General features: G+C 43.2%; 1 protein-coding gene across 1 annotated transcript in view; it reads right to left on the reverse strand.

Moving 5' to 3' along the window:
• Positions 1-16538, reverse strand: part of TTC17 (tetratricopeptide repeat domain 17) — a 128305-nt gene that overhangs the window by 71858 nt on the left and 39909 nt on the right. Inside the window, exons 9-12 of the mRNA XM_077453522.1 lie at positions 16127-16287; positions 14068-14180; positions 8300-8437; positions 1922-2037 (exon numbers count right to left, since the gene is read on the reverse strand). Coding sequence (XP_077309648.1) covers positions 1922-2037; positions 8300-8437; positions 14068-14180; positions 16127-16287 — 528 coding nt within the window. The remainder of the gene's footprint in view (positions 1-1921; positions 2038-8299; positions 8438-14067; positions 14181-16126; positions 16288-16538) is intronic.

The following is a 16538-nucleotide window of genomic DNA, read 5'->3' on the forward strand; positions in this document are numbered from 1 at the left end:
TCACAAAAATGATCCCACATTTTATACTATTGGTCGGAAAAAATAAAGTATGTGATATGTTTGGAATGGCTAAAGAAACTACAAACCTCATTACCCTAAGAGTCCTTTCACACTGAGGCAGTAGCAATAAAGTGACGCTATTCGGGCAGGATGCTTTTAATCCCCTAGAAGGGGTTAAAAGTGCATGTGTAGCACCGCTGCCGTATCGCTTTGCAGGTGCTTCGGCAGTGCTGCCCATGCATTCCAACGGGCCGGGGCGGTGGAGCAGCGCTTTATACACTGCTCACAAACCGCCCCAAGGATGTTGGTTGCAGGACTTTTTCTAACATCCTGCAAGCACAGCGCCCCAGTGTGAAAGCACTCGGGCTTTCACACTGGGACTGCAGATGAGGCATTTTTCTGGTGCTTTACAGGCGCCATTTTCAGCGCTAAAGTGCCTGAAAAGCACCCCAGTGTGAAAGGGGTTAAAAGCATTCTCTGTATCTGCATTCTCCGACTGTTAAAAAAAATACAGGCCAATGTGGCAATAGGACCTCTGGAGCTTGGTAGGGGTTGCAGTTGGCGTCTTGTCTGGCTAGTATATGAGCAGTATTTTAGAGATCTGGCACTTTAACCATCCGTTAGATTTGAAATCTAAAATCAAATTTCTGCATATGCACCAGCCAGGTACAGATCTCAGAAAGATAGAAACTACTACTGAGCATGTGCAGACCAGACGGCACCAGCAGTCCCTACTGTGCAAGCGCCAGTGGCCTTATTGCTATGCACAGGAAAAAAAACAAACACACACATACATAATAAATTATATATATATATATATATATATATATATATATATATATATATATATATAATATGTGTGTATATAATATATATTATACACACACACACACACACACACACACATTATATTTATATATTATACACACACACACATTATATATATTTATATATTATACACACACATAATATGTGTGTATAATATATATTATATGTGTGTGTATATAATATATACACACTATTATATTATATATATATATATATATATATATATATATATATATATATATATATATATATATATATATATATATACACACACACACATACACATACATACACACACACACACACACACACACACACACATATCAAAAAGGTAAGGACTAGGGGAACAAAAAATTTAATTGACACCATTTGGGGAGCTTAAAGTAGAGTGACTGGCCTCGGGTGATACAGAGATGAAAACACATCCTCCTACATAAGTTGTACCTATCCCATCTGCAGCCCTCTCTTTTCTATTATAAAGCTTGTCTGAGAGTTCAGAAAAAAAGAGGGGTGGAGAGCTGAAGTTGCTCTGCAGAGCTCAGCAAGGAGAGCTCTGAGAGCCGATTGGAGGGAAGGAACACCCCCCCCCCCCCCTTCACTTAGTACACAAAACAGAGCTGAGTCTCTCAGTCAGCTGGAGATCCCTCCCCTGTCACCATTTATCTCTTGGTGTCAGGAAAACTCGTCAGAAGAGTTTCGTGCTAATAGGGGGATGAATTCCCATACATTGCAAGTCATCTCACGTTACTGGATGACTTGATTGGATTCATCTGGTTAATAAAATCATCCAATGGCTGGAAAAAATGCAAGGACAGATACCAAAAGTTTTATAGTATCTGGGCCATCTGGATACATTATACCTCTAATGTGGTACAGGTACCATAGTTTATTACCTCTAGACTTGGTCATTGGTACCGGAGACCCCTACAGTATTATAACATTTTTGGGGCTGAGACCTGCATGTTACAGACCTCCCCAGAATATTTGTGTTAATACAATATGCGATTTCAGCTAAAGTGCTGACTGTAGTATAGTATTTTTTTTTATGGGTACCGGTACCAGTACCAAAGCGCATCAATGAAACCAGACTCACCTCAGACCTGACTGCACAGGAGGTAGATGATATTTTGGAAGCTCTTCAGGTGGAGGAACAGTGGGGAACCTCTTGACACAGTCTTCTCTTTTGGGCCAGAGGAGATCTGTTCCCTTCTACAAAAACAAGATGTTCCATATTAGAACTGGCAGCTTCCCCAGATTTCCCCCCATCTATGGGAAACGCACCGAGATATACAGCACTTTAAAAGTACACAACGGCTCATGTGTGACAGTCTAAAGGTCCCAATCAAATCTAGTTCCTGTGTGATGCAAAAGCCCAATTCATTTCAAAAGAATTAAATGGGGGAAAAAAGAAAACAAAGAAAAAACACAAAAAGACAAACAAAAACACTATCATCCAAGAGCAGCCCAAAACCTTCATTTAGGACTCAAGCATATCCCTTACCAGTCAGTGAAGCTCAGAGCGAGAGGGTTTCAGCACCAGAGGCAGTGCCGTCAATCCACAAAGCATTGGGCAGAACCAAGTGTGGCCAGGTACTGATCAACAAAGTGCAGGTCTCTGAATCAGCGGTGACAATGTGGATATCCATGCCGATTTAGTGCACACAGGCACAGCCTAAAGAGTGACAACAGTATTTTGAATTCAAGAGCAGTGCATCTGTGTTGTCACCCCATCACAGAAAGTTACACGGGGTGAACTTCACTGGCAGGCTTAAAGAAGAACTCCAAGGCTTCTCCCAAAAACGTCAAAAAGTTAGCAGCTACAAATACTGTAGCTACTGACTTTTAATATAAGGGCACTTACCTGTCCAGGGATCAAGCACTGCCCTCACCCGAGCCGATTCTTCAATAGGCTTCGTGTGCAGTAGCCACCATCTCAAGTAAGGGAAACAGGAAGTGAAGCCTTGCAGATCCAGTCGGTTTTCTGCTGCACTGAACCTAGTGAATGGTCTTGTCTCCTGGGACTTGCGATGTGTCTCAAAAGACTGAAGGGGGATGGGGGGGGGGGAACCAAAACTTTCAGCTCAAATCACCTCACCAATCTGAGCCCGAAGTGAGAGTGGGTACCTGTCAAGATCAGGTACCCACTCCCCCCTCCACCCCATAAAGTGCCAAACGTGGCAGTGGATGGGGGAGAGAGGGCAAACAAGTGGAACGTCTCCTTTTGGGTGGAGCTCCACTTTTCCAGGTATTTGTGACACTTTGCTGGGGAAAGAGTGAACATTTAATTCAGTCCTTTGTGATAGTGGTCTATGAGGCCCCAAATTCTTGCAGGTGGTATAGTTGCCCATTCGTCTTGGCAAAATGCCTCCAGGTCATGCAAGGTCGTTTTGCATGAACTGCATGTTTGAGATCTCCCAAGAGTGGCTCGATGATATTAGGGTCAGGAGGAGGCAGATGGCCACTCCAGACCCTTCACCTTTCTCGGCTGTAACCACTGGAGGGTCAACTTGGACTTGTGCTTATGGTTTCATGCAGAAAAATGCAAATGGTTTGCCAGTATTTTCTGTTAACATGCTGCATGTTAAACCAAACATTGTCATTTGATAAGCAGACAAAGGAGGAGGAACAGTCATCTTGAATAAAGCAGAATATATAACTGAAGAACAGAGACCATCAGATCAGAAGACATACACAAAGCTTGGACAAAATAGTTTTTAAAACTTTTAGAAGAGAACTCCTAAGTATGGTAGACAGCAGGTGAGGGCTGTGTCCTCAACCCTAGCAAAAGATCTTTCCTCTGCCCCAACTTTTTCTCTAACCCGTACTTTTATTATCTACCGAAAGTCCACAAGGACCCACTGGGTAGACCTATCATAGCAGCAATAGATGGCCTCACCACCCATCTATCGGACTATGTAGACGTCTTTCAACAGGTTCAGGCCTACATACGGGATTCAGGTGACCTATTGGATACTCTGAACCATTATGTTTGGAACACCGACTATCATTGGGTTTCGCTAGATGTCAACTCACTTTATACTTCAATTCCACACCATGTAGGTCTACAGGCTGCCTGTTATTGCCTATGGAATGAGGAAACCCTGAATCCCACACAAGCAACGTTCATTCTTCAAGCCATCAAGTTCATCCTATACCACAATTATTATTAATTTGAACAGGATTATTCTACAGACTAGAGGTACAGCGATGGGTGCCAGTTTTGCCCCCAGTTATGCCAATCTTTTCATGGCATACCGGGAGGAACTCTATATCTGGGCTGAGAACCCCTTCTCTCGCTATCTGGTCTATTATGGCAGATATATTGACAACATCATTGTCATCTGGCAAGGAGATACCAAGCTAATTAAAAAGTTCCTCCAATATTGTAACACAACATATGGTATACACTTTATGTCGCTGATACCAATGAGCTCATATTCTTTGATCTTGAATTATTCCTTGAATAAAGATTCTAAAATATGCTCACAGACCAATTTCAAACCTAAAGCTGGAAATTCTGACCTACGTAGGAAAAGCTGTCAACATTAAAAATGGATTAGCAACATTCCATACAGTCAATTCTGCCATTTAAAATGTAATTGTAGCTCTATTAAGGACTACATAGCACAAAGTCAGGTCTTAAAACATTTTTGGAGAAAGGTCATCATGAAGACAGCAACCTGACCTTTCAAAATTATCTTCAAAAATACTCCAAAGAGTCCCACCTTGAGGATAAAGCCAATAAGGAAAATAATTTATTAGACTCATCTTTCAGCCACAAAGGCCCCATGTTCATTACGAAGAACAGGCACTGAGCTATCAAGAAGGCTCTTCTTAAACATTGGGGGATCCTTTGTAATGGTCCCAAACTTAAGACATACATCCCCTCCCAAGCTTAATCTGGTGTTCTAAAGAGCCAATAATGTAAAAAATGTCACAGCCCCCAGTAAATTACGCAAGAGCAAAAAACAAAAACAAAAAAAAACACCTCCTGGATTCCATACCCAAAATAATTTTGCACACTAGTATGTACAAATGGCATGAGCAACTGCTTCACTTGCAGCATACATGACACATGGACAAAAGACATTCTCCGACCCAGAAGGCAATACCTTGGCTATTGAGGAATTTTTAACATCTTCCAGTAACTTTGTTGCCCATCTTCACCTGCCACTGCAAAATGTGTTATGTAGGTCGTACTATTAGACCGCGTCACAACAGATTTGGGGGAACACAGGAGGAGTTTGACAGAAATTTACCCTAAATGCAGCATCCCAAGACACTTTCTAGCCCATCGTGATACTTTGAGCAATGCAGGGTTTGTAACAGCTATCCAATCTCCCACTCCCTCCCTGATGGGGAAAGGTTAAAAAAAAAAAAAAAAAAAAAAAAAGACCTACTGGATCTGCAAACTCAATAGTCTCTCACCTGAAGGCCTGAATGAAGAGCTGGAAGTCAGCACGATCATCTAATCATCCTCCAGCCCCCATAGTGCGTTCCCATGCCCAGCGCATTTTTGTTTAAGTATCTTCACATTGTGCTCCTTGAAACACCAGTAGTTCCCCCACCCAGAGCAGCCTACATTTCTTCTGAGGTTACCCGTGGGTTTTTCTTTGTATCCCAAATAATTCTGGCATTTATGGCTGCAATTGTTCTTGGTCTACCTGGCCTTGGCTTCAAGAGATTCCTGATTTTACCGCTACTTAAAAGCAGAGGTTCACACAAAAATGGAACCTCTGCTTATCGGAACCCTCCCCCCGTCACATTTGGCACATTTCAGGGGGGTGTAGATACCTGTATAATACAGGTAGTTGCACCCACTTCTGGGAATAGACTCCCGCAGAAGTCACGCCCCTTCCCGTATTCCCCCCCCCCCCCCCAACACCCGTCTCCTGCGAAACACACAGGTCCCAAGAGATAGCGGGACCAGTTAGGACGCACAGCATGACACGCAAGACTTCACTTCCCGATTCCCGACACAGATGATGTCGGCGGCAGCAGCTGCCGAGAGACCGATCGGCTTCCCATATCGCTGGACCCTGGGACAGGTAAGTGTCCATTTATTAAAGTCAGCAGCTGCAGTATTTGTAGCTGCTGGCTTTTAAATTGACTAGTTATACAGACACTTATTGCAATTTAAATAGCCACAGATGGGGGAAATTAACCTTTGTCATTTTAACCCGTATGCGTGTTGCCTTGTGCGTCAGTCCCAAGGCCAAAACATTCCAGGGGATGGAAACTTCATCAGGGCCACTTGGGAGATTTCTCTTATTAGGATTCAAAAAAAGGAGCCAAAAACAACCACGTGATACTAAATTATTTCATATGATCACTAGCCTTATTTTTTTGGCATGATCAGTCATATTTTCAATTTAAACACTTCAAGACCACAATACAAAACAGACGCTATATTATAATACACACACACACACTGCATCTGGAAAGTATTCACAGTGCTTCACTTTCACATTTTGTTATGTTACAGCCTTATTCCAAAATGGATTAAATTCATTAATTTTCCTCAAAACTCTACAAACAATTCCCCATAATGACAACGTGAAAGACATTTGTTTGAAATCTTTGCAAATTTATTAAAAATCCAAAATGAAAAAAAAATCCCATGTACATGAGTATTCACAGCCTTTGCTCAATACTTTGGTGAAGCTCCTTTGGCACCAATTACAGCCTCAAGTCTTTTTGAGTATGATGTTACAAGCTCGGCACTCCTATTTTTCGGCAGTTTCTCCCATTCTTCTTAGCAGGACCTCTCAAGCTCCATCAGGTTGGATGGGGAGTGTGGGTGCACAGCTATTTTCAGATCTCTCCGGAGATGTTCAATCGGGTTCCAGTCTGGGCTCTGGCTGGACCACTCAAGGACATTCACAGAGTTGCCCCATAGCCACTCCTTTGCTATCTTGGCTCTTGTACTTAGGGTCTTTGTCCTGTTGGAAGAGGAACCTTCACCCCAGTCTGAGGTCCAGAGCGCTCTGGAGCAGATTTTCATCAAGGATGTCTCTGTACAGTGCTGCATTCGTCTTTCCCTCGATTCTGACTAGTCTCCCAGTTCCTGCCACTGAAAAAAATCCCCACCGCATGATATCAGCCATAAGCCCAGTATTTATTTTTTTTCAGTCGCTAGCTGGCTCTCTCATAAAAGCGTTCTGAGCAGCTCATTAACAGCTGAAACGCTTTCAGAAGCAGGATGATTTTTTTTTTGATCTTTTGCTTTTAAAAAAGGTAAAATGAGAGATCTGGGGTCTTTTTAACCCCAGATCTCTCCATAAAGAGGACCTGTCATCCCTTATTTCTATTACAAGGGATGTTTACATTCCTTGTAATAGGAATAAAAAGTGATAAAAATAAAAAATAAATAAAAAAACAGTAAAAATAATTTGAAGCGCCTCCATCCCTCCGTGCTTGTGCGCAGAAGCAAACATATACGCAAGTTGCACGCACCACACATGGGAGGTATCGCTGCAAACATTAGAGCGAGAGCAATAATTCTAGACCTCCTCCAACTCTAAACAGGTAACCTTTACAAATGTTTAAAGCATCGCCTAGAGATTTTAATTATCCTAGTTTGTCGCTGTTCCGCAACTTTAAAGCATGACATGTTAGAAGTCTATTTACTCGGTGTAACATCTTTCACATTTAAAAAAAAAAAAAAAAAAAAAAAAAAAAAAAAAAAAAAAAACACACACACAACATCGGTGGTATACATTGCGTTCTCTAAATTCATTAAGGGCCAGTTCACACCACATGCAGTTCCGTGCAATTCAGTTTTTTCTGCACAAATACAGTCAGTTCCGGTCAATTTATGCACCAGAAACTGACTGCATGGTGTGAACTAGAGCCATTGAAATACATGGAAAACACTGTGCATGCATTTTTAGTGCATAAAAAAAATAAAAATAAAAAAAAAATAAAAAAAAGCACACAGAACTGCATCTGGTGTGAACAGGCCCTAATGTATTTTCTCCAAAAAAAAAAAAAAAAAAATTGTGTTTGCAAAACCGCTGTGCAAATACAGTGTGAAAATTGCAACAGTCACCACTTTATTCCCTAGGGTCGCTGCTGAAAAAAATTAAAATAAAAAAATAAATTGTGTACAATATCTATATCTATTTGGGGGTTACAAGTATTTTTTTTTAGCAAAAACATTGGGATTTAAACGTGTAAACAAAGAGCAGCAGAAAAGCTTGGTCTTCAAGTGGTTAAAATACATAGGATTAGAAAATGGTATTTATTGTTTTAATAAATTGTATCTTATTTCAGACACAAGTTCAGCACCACAGATTTTTACCAAGCCACAAATTTGCAAACAGATCATTTAAATTTATAGCACTGATATTTTCTACCATGCATTTTTTTTTTCCTTCTTTCCCCAATTAAATCCCATTTTAAACAAGGAGTTTGGAGGTATGGGGCACAGTACACTCTGCAGAAAAAAGGGATATATATGTTTACTTACATCGAACATGGCAGCATCTTTATCCCAGACTCTTATGACAGAACGTGGCACTGGAGGGCGCTGTGGGAACACAGTCTGATTCGCCTGCTGGTCTATATTCACAGATGTCATGTATGCAGATGACGTGTCTTCACCAAACTAAAAAGAAAAAATGTAAAAGTCTACTAATAAACCCATACAGAGGCAAATATTCAGGTCAAGGGAGGAGTCAATAGATAGAATGCAAAGGCAAAATGTAAAACCTAAGAGCCGGTTCACACAGGGGCAGCACGACTTGCCTCAGGCGACCTGCACGCGACTTCAGCGGCGGCTGGCAAAGTGACTCCTGTATAGAAGTCAATGCAAGTCACCTGAAGTCGCCCCAAATGTAGTACAGGAACCTTTTTCTAAGTCAGAGCGACTTGAGTCGCTCCTATTTACAACGGGCAGCTAAGTCGTCTGACGAGTCGCCCCTGTGTGAACCGGCTCTAAAGAATTAACACCAGTTGGAATACATTAGCTAGGTGCTTGCATTTCTAGTGCAAACCCCCCCCCCCCAAAAAAAAAAAAAAATAAAATAAATAAAAACACACACACAACACACACCACACACACACACACACTCCCATTTAAAGCGGAGTTCCACCCAAAAATGGAACTTCTGCTTTAAGCACTCCTCGCAACCCTTACATGCCACATTTGGCATGTAATTTTTTTTTTTTGGGGGGGGGGGGGGGGGTACTTCCCACTTCCTCCTTCCGCCCCAGGGACCACCAAGGTGACTCCTAGACGATCTCCTGGGACACGTGACAGGTCCCAAGAGATCGCCTGTCCACTCCGAGAGCGCAGCGCGACTCGCGACCGCCACTTGCCATGCCGCCTGCCACCAGATGGGGATTGTCACTATCCTGCCACCAGCTGAAGCCTTTCACTGCTGCGTGCCATCAGATGGAGCTGGTCACTTTTTAAATAAAAAGGTAATTTGGTGGCAGGCAACAGTGACAGCAGAGAAACAGACTTCTCTCCCCAGCTTTTCAGCACATGCGCACTGGCTGAGTCTGAGCGAGGATGGGCAGCGAGAGACAATGCAATCTCTCTGCTGCCAGCAGCTGCAATTAGGGCGGAACTGTGGTGATGCAGGGTGGGTGGTGGGAGACGAGGTCATCTCTCTGCTCTCTCGTGCACCTGCCCGGCTCCCTCATGCCGCCCGCTTGCCTGGTTCTCTCGTCCATCCTAGGCACCCGTGGGCCCGGCTGCAGAGAAGCCGCGGTCCAGTGGTTGGGGACTCCCGCCTTATCCCAATTTTTCAAGCTGTACAACAATGCGCCACTGGTTCCGGTCACATTTCCTTCTTATTGTAGCACACATACCGCTTCTCTTTCTGTGGGCAGATACACTCCCTATAGTACGCAGTCATGACCAGTTCACAGCCTTTGACTGCCAGCTGTGCTATGCCAAACTCCTGAGCTCCACCCACATACGCCATCACGTTGTGCATTCCCAATGATTCAAAGAGAATGTAGTTCCCAGTTCCAAGTGCCCCCATGGAAAGACGTTCCCCTAGCTGCCCTGCCTGAATCTATTGACATATACTGGGCAACTCAGCCCCGCCCCCTCATCACAGCATTTGGTTGAGGAGGGAGACGGTGGCGAGACCCGCTGCTTTCGTGCAGGTCGCCGGATCGGTCTCAGGTATGAATAAAAGAAGGGACGGCTGGGGGTATTCTGTAACAGAGAAGGTTTTTTTACATTAATGTGTGCAAGTGTTAAAGCAGAACTCTCATTTTGGTTAGTTTAGTTCTACTTTAAGCTGTTAAAAAAATTTTAAACACAGTAAGAAAAATTATCGTTAAAAAATAAAGTTCACCTTCAGTAACATATTTAAAGGTGTAACATGAAATATGTTACTGAATCACTTACCACCACCCCAAGCCGATCCCCCCATTGTGACAACGGGTGGGGGGGTCCTTTCCCTGCACCCACTGCGACAATTCGAAAACAGCGTAGCCGTGTCATTCAGAGTTCCGTAAATGAATGAACTACAACTACCGTCAGCCAACGCGGCTGACAGCTTGCAGTTCTCAATGAACTACGAGGGCTCCGGTAGGCGCTCTCATAGTTCATCGATTTTCCTTGACTTCAGCAACTGCATCGGAGGTGCGGGCAGACAGCTCTACTTGACAGTCTGCAGGAGCCTGGCACTGCATCTGTGATCTGCTGATTGTGGGTGCAATTCCTTTACAGGCTCCCAAGAAAAAAAAAAAATGCACATTTTTACCTGCAAATGTGGGTTTTGTTTTTTTTAAAAGGTGAACTTGGCCTTTAGTGTCCTGCATAAAGCAAGGGTTAACACCACAGTCCACAACTTAAAGGTGTGATTGAATGCATAACAGCACCTTCTTGAGGCATGTGTTGGATGCAGTTACATAGTGGGAGGTGTGGCACTGCCAGGGTAAAGATATTGGAGTACTGTACGTTACTGATAGGCAATGTTGCTGGCCTTCACCTTTGTTTAGCCAAGGTTGTTCCAATTTAAAATCAGATTGCCAAATTCACCCTCTGTCCAAAACAGGGATGTGATACGAACACTTTACTGGCCTATGGAATTGAACAGCTGCTATTTTCTCTTTATGTACCACTAGGAAGGAGCTGGGTAGGCCCCAGGTAAGCTTGCTCTCCATTTATTCACTGCTATACAAGTCCAAGTGATGGAGACTCCACTACAGGAACCCCAAAGTGGTTCTAAAGGCTGAAGGTAAATTATCAATTATCTTCTGAGTGCAACTTCCCCAAGCCCCCCCTTATGCCTAGGCCACGGGCTGAATGTCGGCGGACATCGTCGGCCCGTGTGCATGTCAGATGGTTTCTGTCGGACGCGTATGCTGTAAAACTAGCAGCAGACTGGCTTCCGATCAGTGCTGAGCGGACTGTTCCCCCTGTAAGAACACAACACCTCGGGGGGGGGGGGGGGGGGATTTGGGGGTCATTGGACCAACGTTGGTTAGTACAGCGGCTCTGACTGGAGCTGTCCGTTTTTTTGGTTTTTTTCCCCCATCAATTGCTGGGTTGAAGGACAAAAGAAAAAAAAAAAAAAAATGTGTGTACCTGGCTTAATAATTACCTAAGCCCAATCTATATCAAGTGCTGTGCATGAGAACAGCACTCCCCCCCTCAAAGGCTCAGAAAAAGCAGCGGGAGCCGTTGGCTAATGCTGCCGTCAATCCCAGCCAGTGAGGTGGGAGCGGGGGGGGGGGGGGGGGGTTGGATCTAGGGGCACAGAGTCGGTATGGGGGAAGAGCCCACACAAGTGCCCCCATATCAAGTGGTTTGCTATGGTGGGCACCCGGCAAGGGGTAGGAGCCAGGTGTGCCGGCGGGGGACCTGTAGAAGAAGGGAATCGGGGCTGCTCTGTGCAAAACAATTACACAAAAGCAGGCAAGTATAACAAGTTTGGGCTAACAAATCACTTTACTTTAAATACGGAGATAGAGATCATATATATATATATATATATATATATATAAACCGAATTTGCCGGTGTATAAGGCGACCCGGCATATAAGACGACCCCCTAATCTTATAGGACAAAAACGCTTTTAAAACTGTACTTACCGTATAAGACGACCTGGCTTTCGAGGCTTCATATTTCTTCCTTCTTCCTGCATTTGCTGGAGCCAATCACGGCGAGCGATGTATTCTATTAATGAATACAAAGCCTGCTTGGATTGGCAGAGGCTGTAACATCATCAGCCCGCGCCTCTCTGACTCTCCAAGCCAATCCGAGCAGGCTACAGAGTAGCCTGCTCGGATTGGCAGAGGTCATTACTCCAATCCGAGCAGGCTTTGTATTCATTTGAATACATCGCTCACCAGGATTGGCTCAGTGGTATATACTGTATGTAGCCGAAGCTACATACAGTATTACCGAACACCAAGCAGCCATCCGAGGGGCTGACCCGGCGTATAAGACGACCCCTGCTTTTTGGCCAATTTTTTTACATGTAAAAGGTCGTCTTAAACGCCGGAAAATACGGTATAATATAGATATAGAGCCTTACGCAAGTAAAAAATGAAGTTTTAGTGGACGAAACATTGGGACGTATTGTGCTGGCTCCATGTCATCACGCTTCCTACTATCCTCATTTGTTATCACATATACAGTGCCCGAATCCATCGAAATTGATGCAAGTGCATCATTCAATGAATTTAATAAGGATTTTATGCTGGGTTGGTGTCCTCCCCCCCACCATTTATATATGACTGGTTGAGCCTTGGATTATTTTGGATGCCGAGTTGGAGTGGTCGCACTCCTATCCGTGTATGTCGGTTCCTGTGGAATCCAATTGGCCCTGGTCTCTCTGCACATTTGGCTGCTCATTAGTAGCCCATTCGTCTTGCTAAGAGTACCTGATCACTGTGTTTGGTGGTGGCTGCACTTCTGATGTTCAATCTCCGCTTTCGGTGGCCTTCTTCCGAAAAAGCACATCTAACTTCTTTCCAGAAGCAGAAGTTTGAATGTACATCGATCTTTTTTCACTTGGACTTTATGATTTGTGAATGTCATCAGTATCATGTTCATATGAGCCATATATACACCTTTGATTGATTTTATTCAATTAATTTCACTTTCTTGCATTTCATTTGCACATCTTAGTGCTGCTTGTTATCACACATTTCCTAATGCAATCAGTTCTATTGCAGTGCCAGCAGCTGTATTTTATTTATATTTTTTGAGTGCTGGCGCAGTATTACCTTTTTTTTTTCTCTTTTTTTTGTTATCAACCACTTAAGCCCCGGACCAATTTGCAGCCAAAAGGACCAATCCCCTTTTTGTGATTTGGCACTGCGTCACTTTAACTGACAATTGTGCGGTCGTGCGACGTGGCTCCCAAACAAAATTGGCATCCTTTTTTCCCCACAAATAGAGCGCTCTTTTGGTGGTATTTGATCACCTCTACGTTTTTTTTTTTGTTTGTTTTTTTTGCACTATAAACAAAAATAGAGCTACCATTTTGAAAAAAAAAAATATCAATATTTTTGACTTTTTGCTATAATAAATATCCCCAAAAAATATATAAAAAATGTTTTCCCTCAGTTTAGGCCGATACATATTCTTCTACATAATTATTTTTTTTTTTTCAAAAAATCGCAATTGCCGATTGATTGGTTTGCGCAAAAGTTATAGCATTTACAAAATAGGGGATAGTTTTATAGCATTTTTATTAAAAAAAATTTTTTTACTAGGAATGGTGGCGATCAGCGATTTTTAATGTGACTGCGACATTATGGCGGACACATCGGACATTTTTGACACATTGTCATTTATCAGTGCTATTTAAATGCACTGATTCCTTTGTAAATGACACTGGCAGTGAAGGAGTTAATCACTAGGGGGCGAGGAGGGGTTATGTGTGACGTTATGTATTTTTTTTTATTGTAGGGGCGTGGCCTGGCATGTGACATCACTGATCTTCTTTCCCTATAAAAGGGAACAGACGATCAGTGACAGCCACACTAGGAAGCACAGGGGAGAGGTTTGTTTACACAGACCTCTCCTCGTTCTTCAGCTCTGTGACCCGATCGCGGGACACCAACGGCAATTTGGTCCGCTGGTCCCGTGGCCACGGTCACGGAGCTCAGGACCCACGGCTGGGCACTTAAAGAGCCACATACAGGTACGCGATTGTGCCCAGCCGTGCCATTCTGCCGACGTATATGTGCAGGAGGCGGTCCTTTTAAGCAGTTAATTAAAAAAAATGGTGCCAAATTTGATCAAATGCCATTCTTACCAATACATGTTCCACATTTTCAAAGATGTCTCCCCTGTGATAGCGCACAGGCAAATCCCAGGGGCAATGCAGACTGTGCTTCTGGTTGCTTATCTGACAGATCTGATGGTTACCTGTGATAACAAAAAGAAAAATATATACAGCGTATACAAGAAAACTTGAAAACAAAGGTCATATAAAAATTATTCAGAGTTTTCTCTATTTGTTCGACATGGCTAAACTTGTGATAGCAGTCATTCTACCCAATGACACTGAACACTCTCCTCCATGTCAGTGATCCCCACTAGACAAGTGTAAAAGGATTTGTATAAATTGTCAAAAATGTTTTTTAAAAAATTTGTCTGAATATATTCCGTGTCTGATCATTCATGATGGGGACCTCTCCCATGCAACCCCTCTATCTAATCCAGGTTTACTTTAAAAACTAAAATAATTTCTACCCAAATTCCTCAATTTATTAGTGTGTGTGTGTGTGTGTGTGTGTGTGTGTGTGTGTGTGTGTGTGTGTGTGTGTATTGTCAACAAGACATGAAGTGAGGATGTTCATCCGCAGACACCCGCTATCCCATAGGGATGCATGTATGTCCGTATTTCATCCGCAAACGGATGGATGAAATACGGACATATGATCCGCATGTGTGAAAGGGGCCCTAAAAGACTGAATTTGTTTGTTTTTTGTTTTGTTTTTTTAAACACGAATACATTTTCCGCATTCAGGTAAAAAAAAACCTGAGTGCCGCTCTCTCCCCAATTGGACTTGTCTGAGCCCAATCTCAATCCAACAAATGTGCACGAGAGCAGCGACTGTCACCCCCTCACCCTTTCACAGGCTCAGAGACAGCAGCAGGATCCATTGGCTCCCGCTTCTGTTAACCACAGCGAGTGAGGATGGAGCAGGGGTTTGGTGTAGGGTTGGCAAACATAGTTGGGGCGAGCTGTGCATCTATGGACACACAAAGCCGGGCCCAGGAGTGAGCCCCATAGCAAGTGGCTTGTTACGATGGGCACTCAGCAGGGGTGGGGGGAAAGTATAATAAACTTATAGTTACTCAGGTTGGGGGAACAAAAAAAAAAACGCACAACCATACAATCCCATACACAAAATCTCATATCCACAGTTGTTCCAGAGGAAGGCGAAAATCCCAGCAAAGCATGATCCAATTTGCTACAGCAGGGGAAAAAATGCCTTCCTGATCCCCCGGAGAGGCAATCAGATATTCCCTGGATCAACTTTACCTATAAATATCAGTACCCAGTTATATTATGTGCACTTAGGAAATAATCCAGACCTTTCTTAAAGCAATCTACTGAGCTGACCAGAACCTTCTCTGCAGGGGGTCTATTCCACATTTTCACATCTTACTGTGAAGAAACCTTTCTGTATTTGAAGATGAAAACTTTTCCTCCGAGACGCAAGGACCTCTGATGACCTTACAGTGAATAACACTAAGTTCACCATATGGACCCCTTATGTATTTATACCTGGTGCTCATACCCCTCCCCCCACCCTTAATCTCCTCTTCTCAAGAGAGAATTCATCCATCTCCTCTGATCCTTCCTCGTAGCTGAGCTCCTCCATGCCTCTTATCAGTTTGGTCGCTCTTCACTGCACTTTCTCCAGTTCCTTCATTTTTTTCCCCCCAGTAACCAGTCCTGCTATTGGAAGCAGTACAGGTTTAAGGTTTAAGATTTCCAGTGTCCCCAAATGAACAATTAAAGAGTTTTGGCTTAACATGAAAACTGTCCGTCACTAGGTCTGCTTTACACCATTTCCCTTGATAAAAAGTTCCATAAAGAAAACTACTGCTACTAGCTTTGTTCTTCATAACCATGCTCGTCAAGACTGGACGTGAAACACGTGGCCTTGTTCAAATGGACTTTAAAAGGTGTACCTGCTGACTTGCTAAGCAACTTTAGGGACAAAAGGGATATATAGTATAGTGCCAAAGTGCTGAATAAACACCATTGTTCATAAAGTGATTCATTGCACCGTTATGTCCTGCTCTGAGCATTGGTTGCAATGTCTGCTCTACAACACAATCAGACATTCTGGAATTACCTAGCTGAGCCTCTTTGGCCATCTGCGTCTCATGGATGATGTTCCTAAGGATCTGCTCCTCCTGGATCAGTTTATGCTTCTCCAGAACCTCCTGCTGTCTCAGGTAATGGTCATGCTGCTTCTGATATTCCTTCAGTTCATTCAGAGTCCTCTGCAGAGACCTATGAACAAGGAATGACCAGATCAGTGTTGGAAAAAAAAAAAAAGCTTTGGGTTAGCCTAGAGAAGTGGCCATGGTGGGTATGCTATAAAAACCACAAATACTAATAATGTATCCAAGTAGACAGACATACCTTAGAGCAGATGGGGACTATATTATTTCCAACCACCCAACCTTCCCCATATCTGACACACAACGGACCCACTTTCTACTTGCTTATTCAAGAACACCCTACCATCTTTCCTTTTTCCA

The sequence above is a fragment of the Lithobates pipiens genome, unplaced genomic scaffold (genome assembly GCF_037356315.1).
Source record: "Lithobates pipiens isolate NorthernLeopardFrog02 unplaced genomic scaffold, aLitPip1_a1.2 Scaffold_24, whole genome shotgun sequence".
Classification (NCBI taxonomy): Eukaryota; Metazoa; Chordata; class Amphibia; order Anura; family Ranidae; genus Lithobates; species Lithobates pipiens.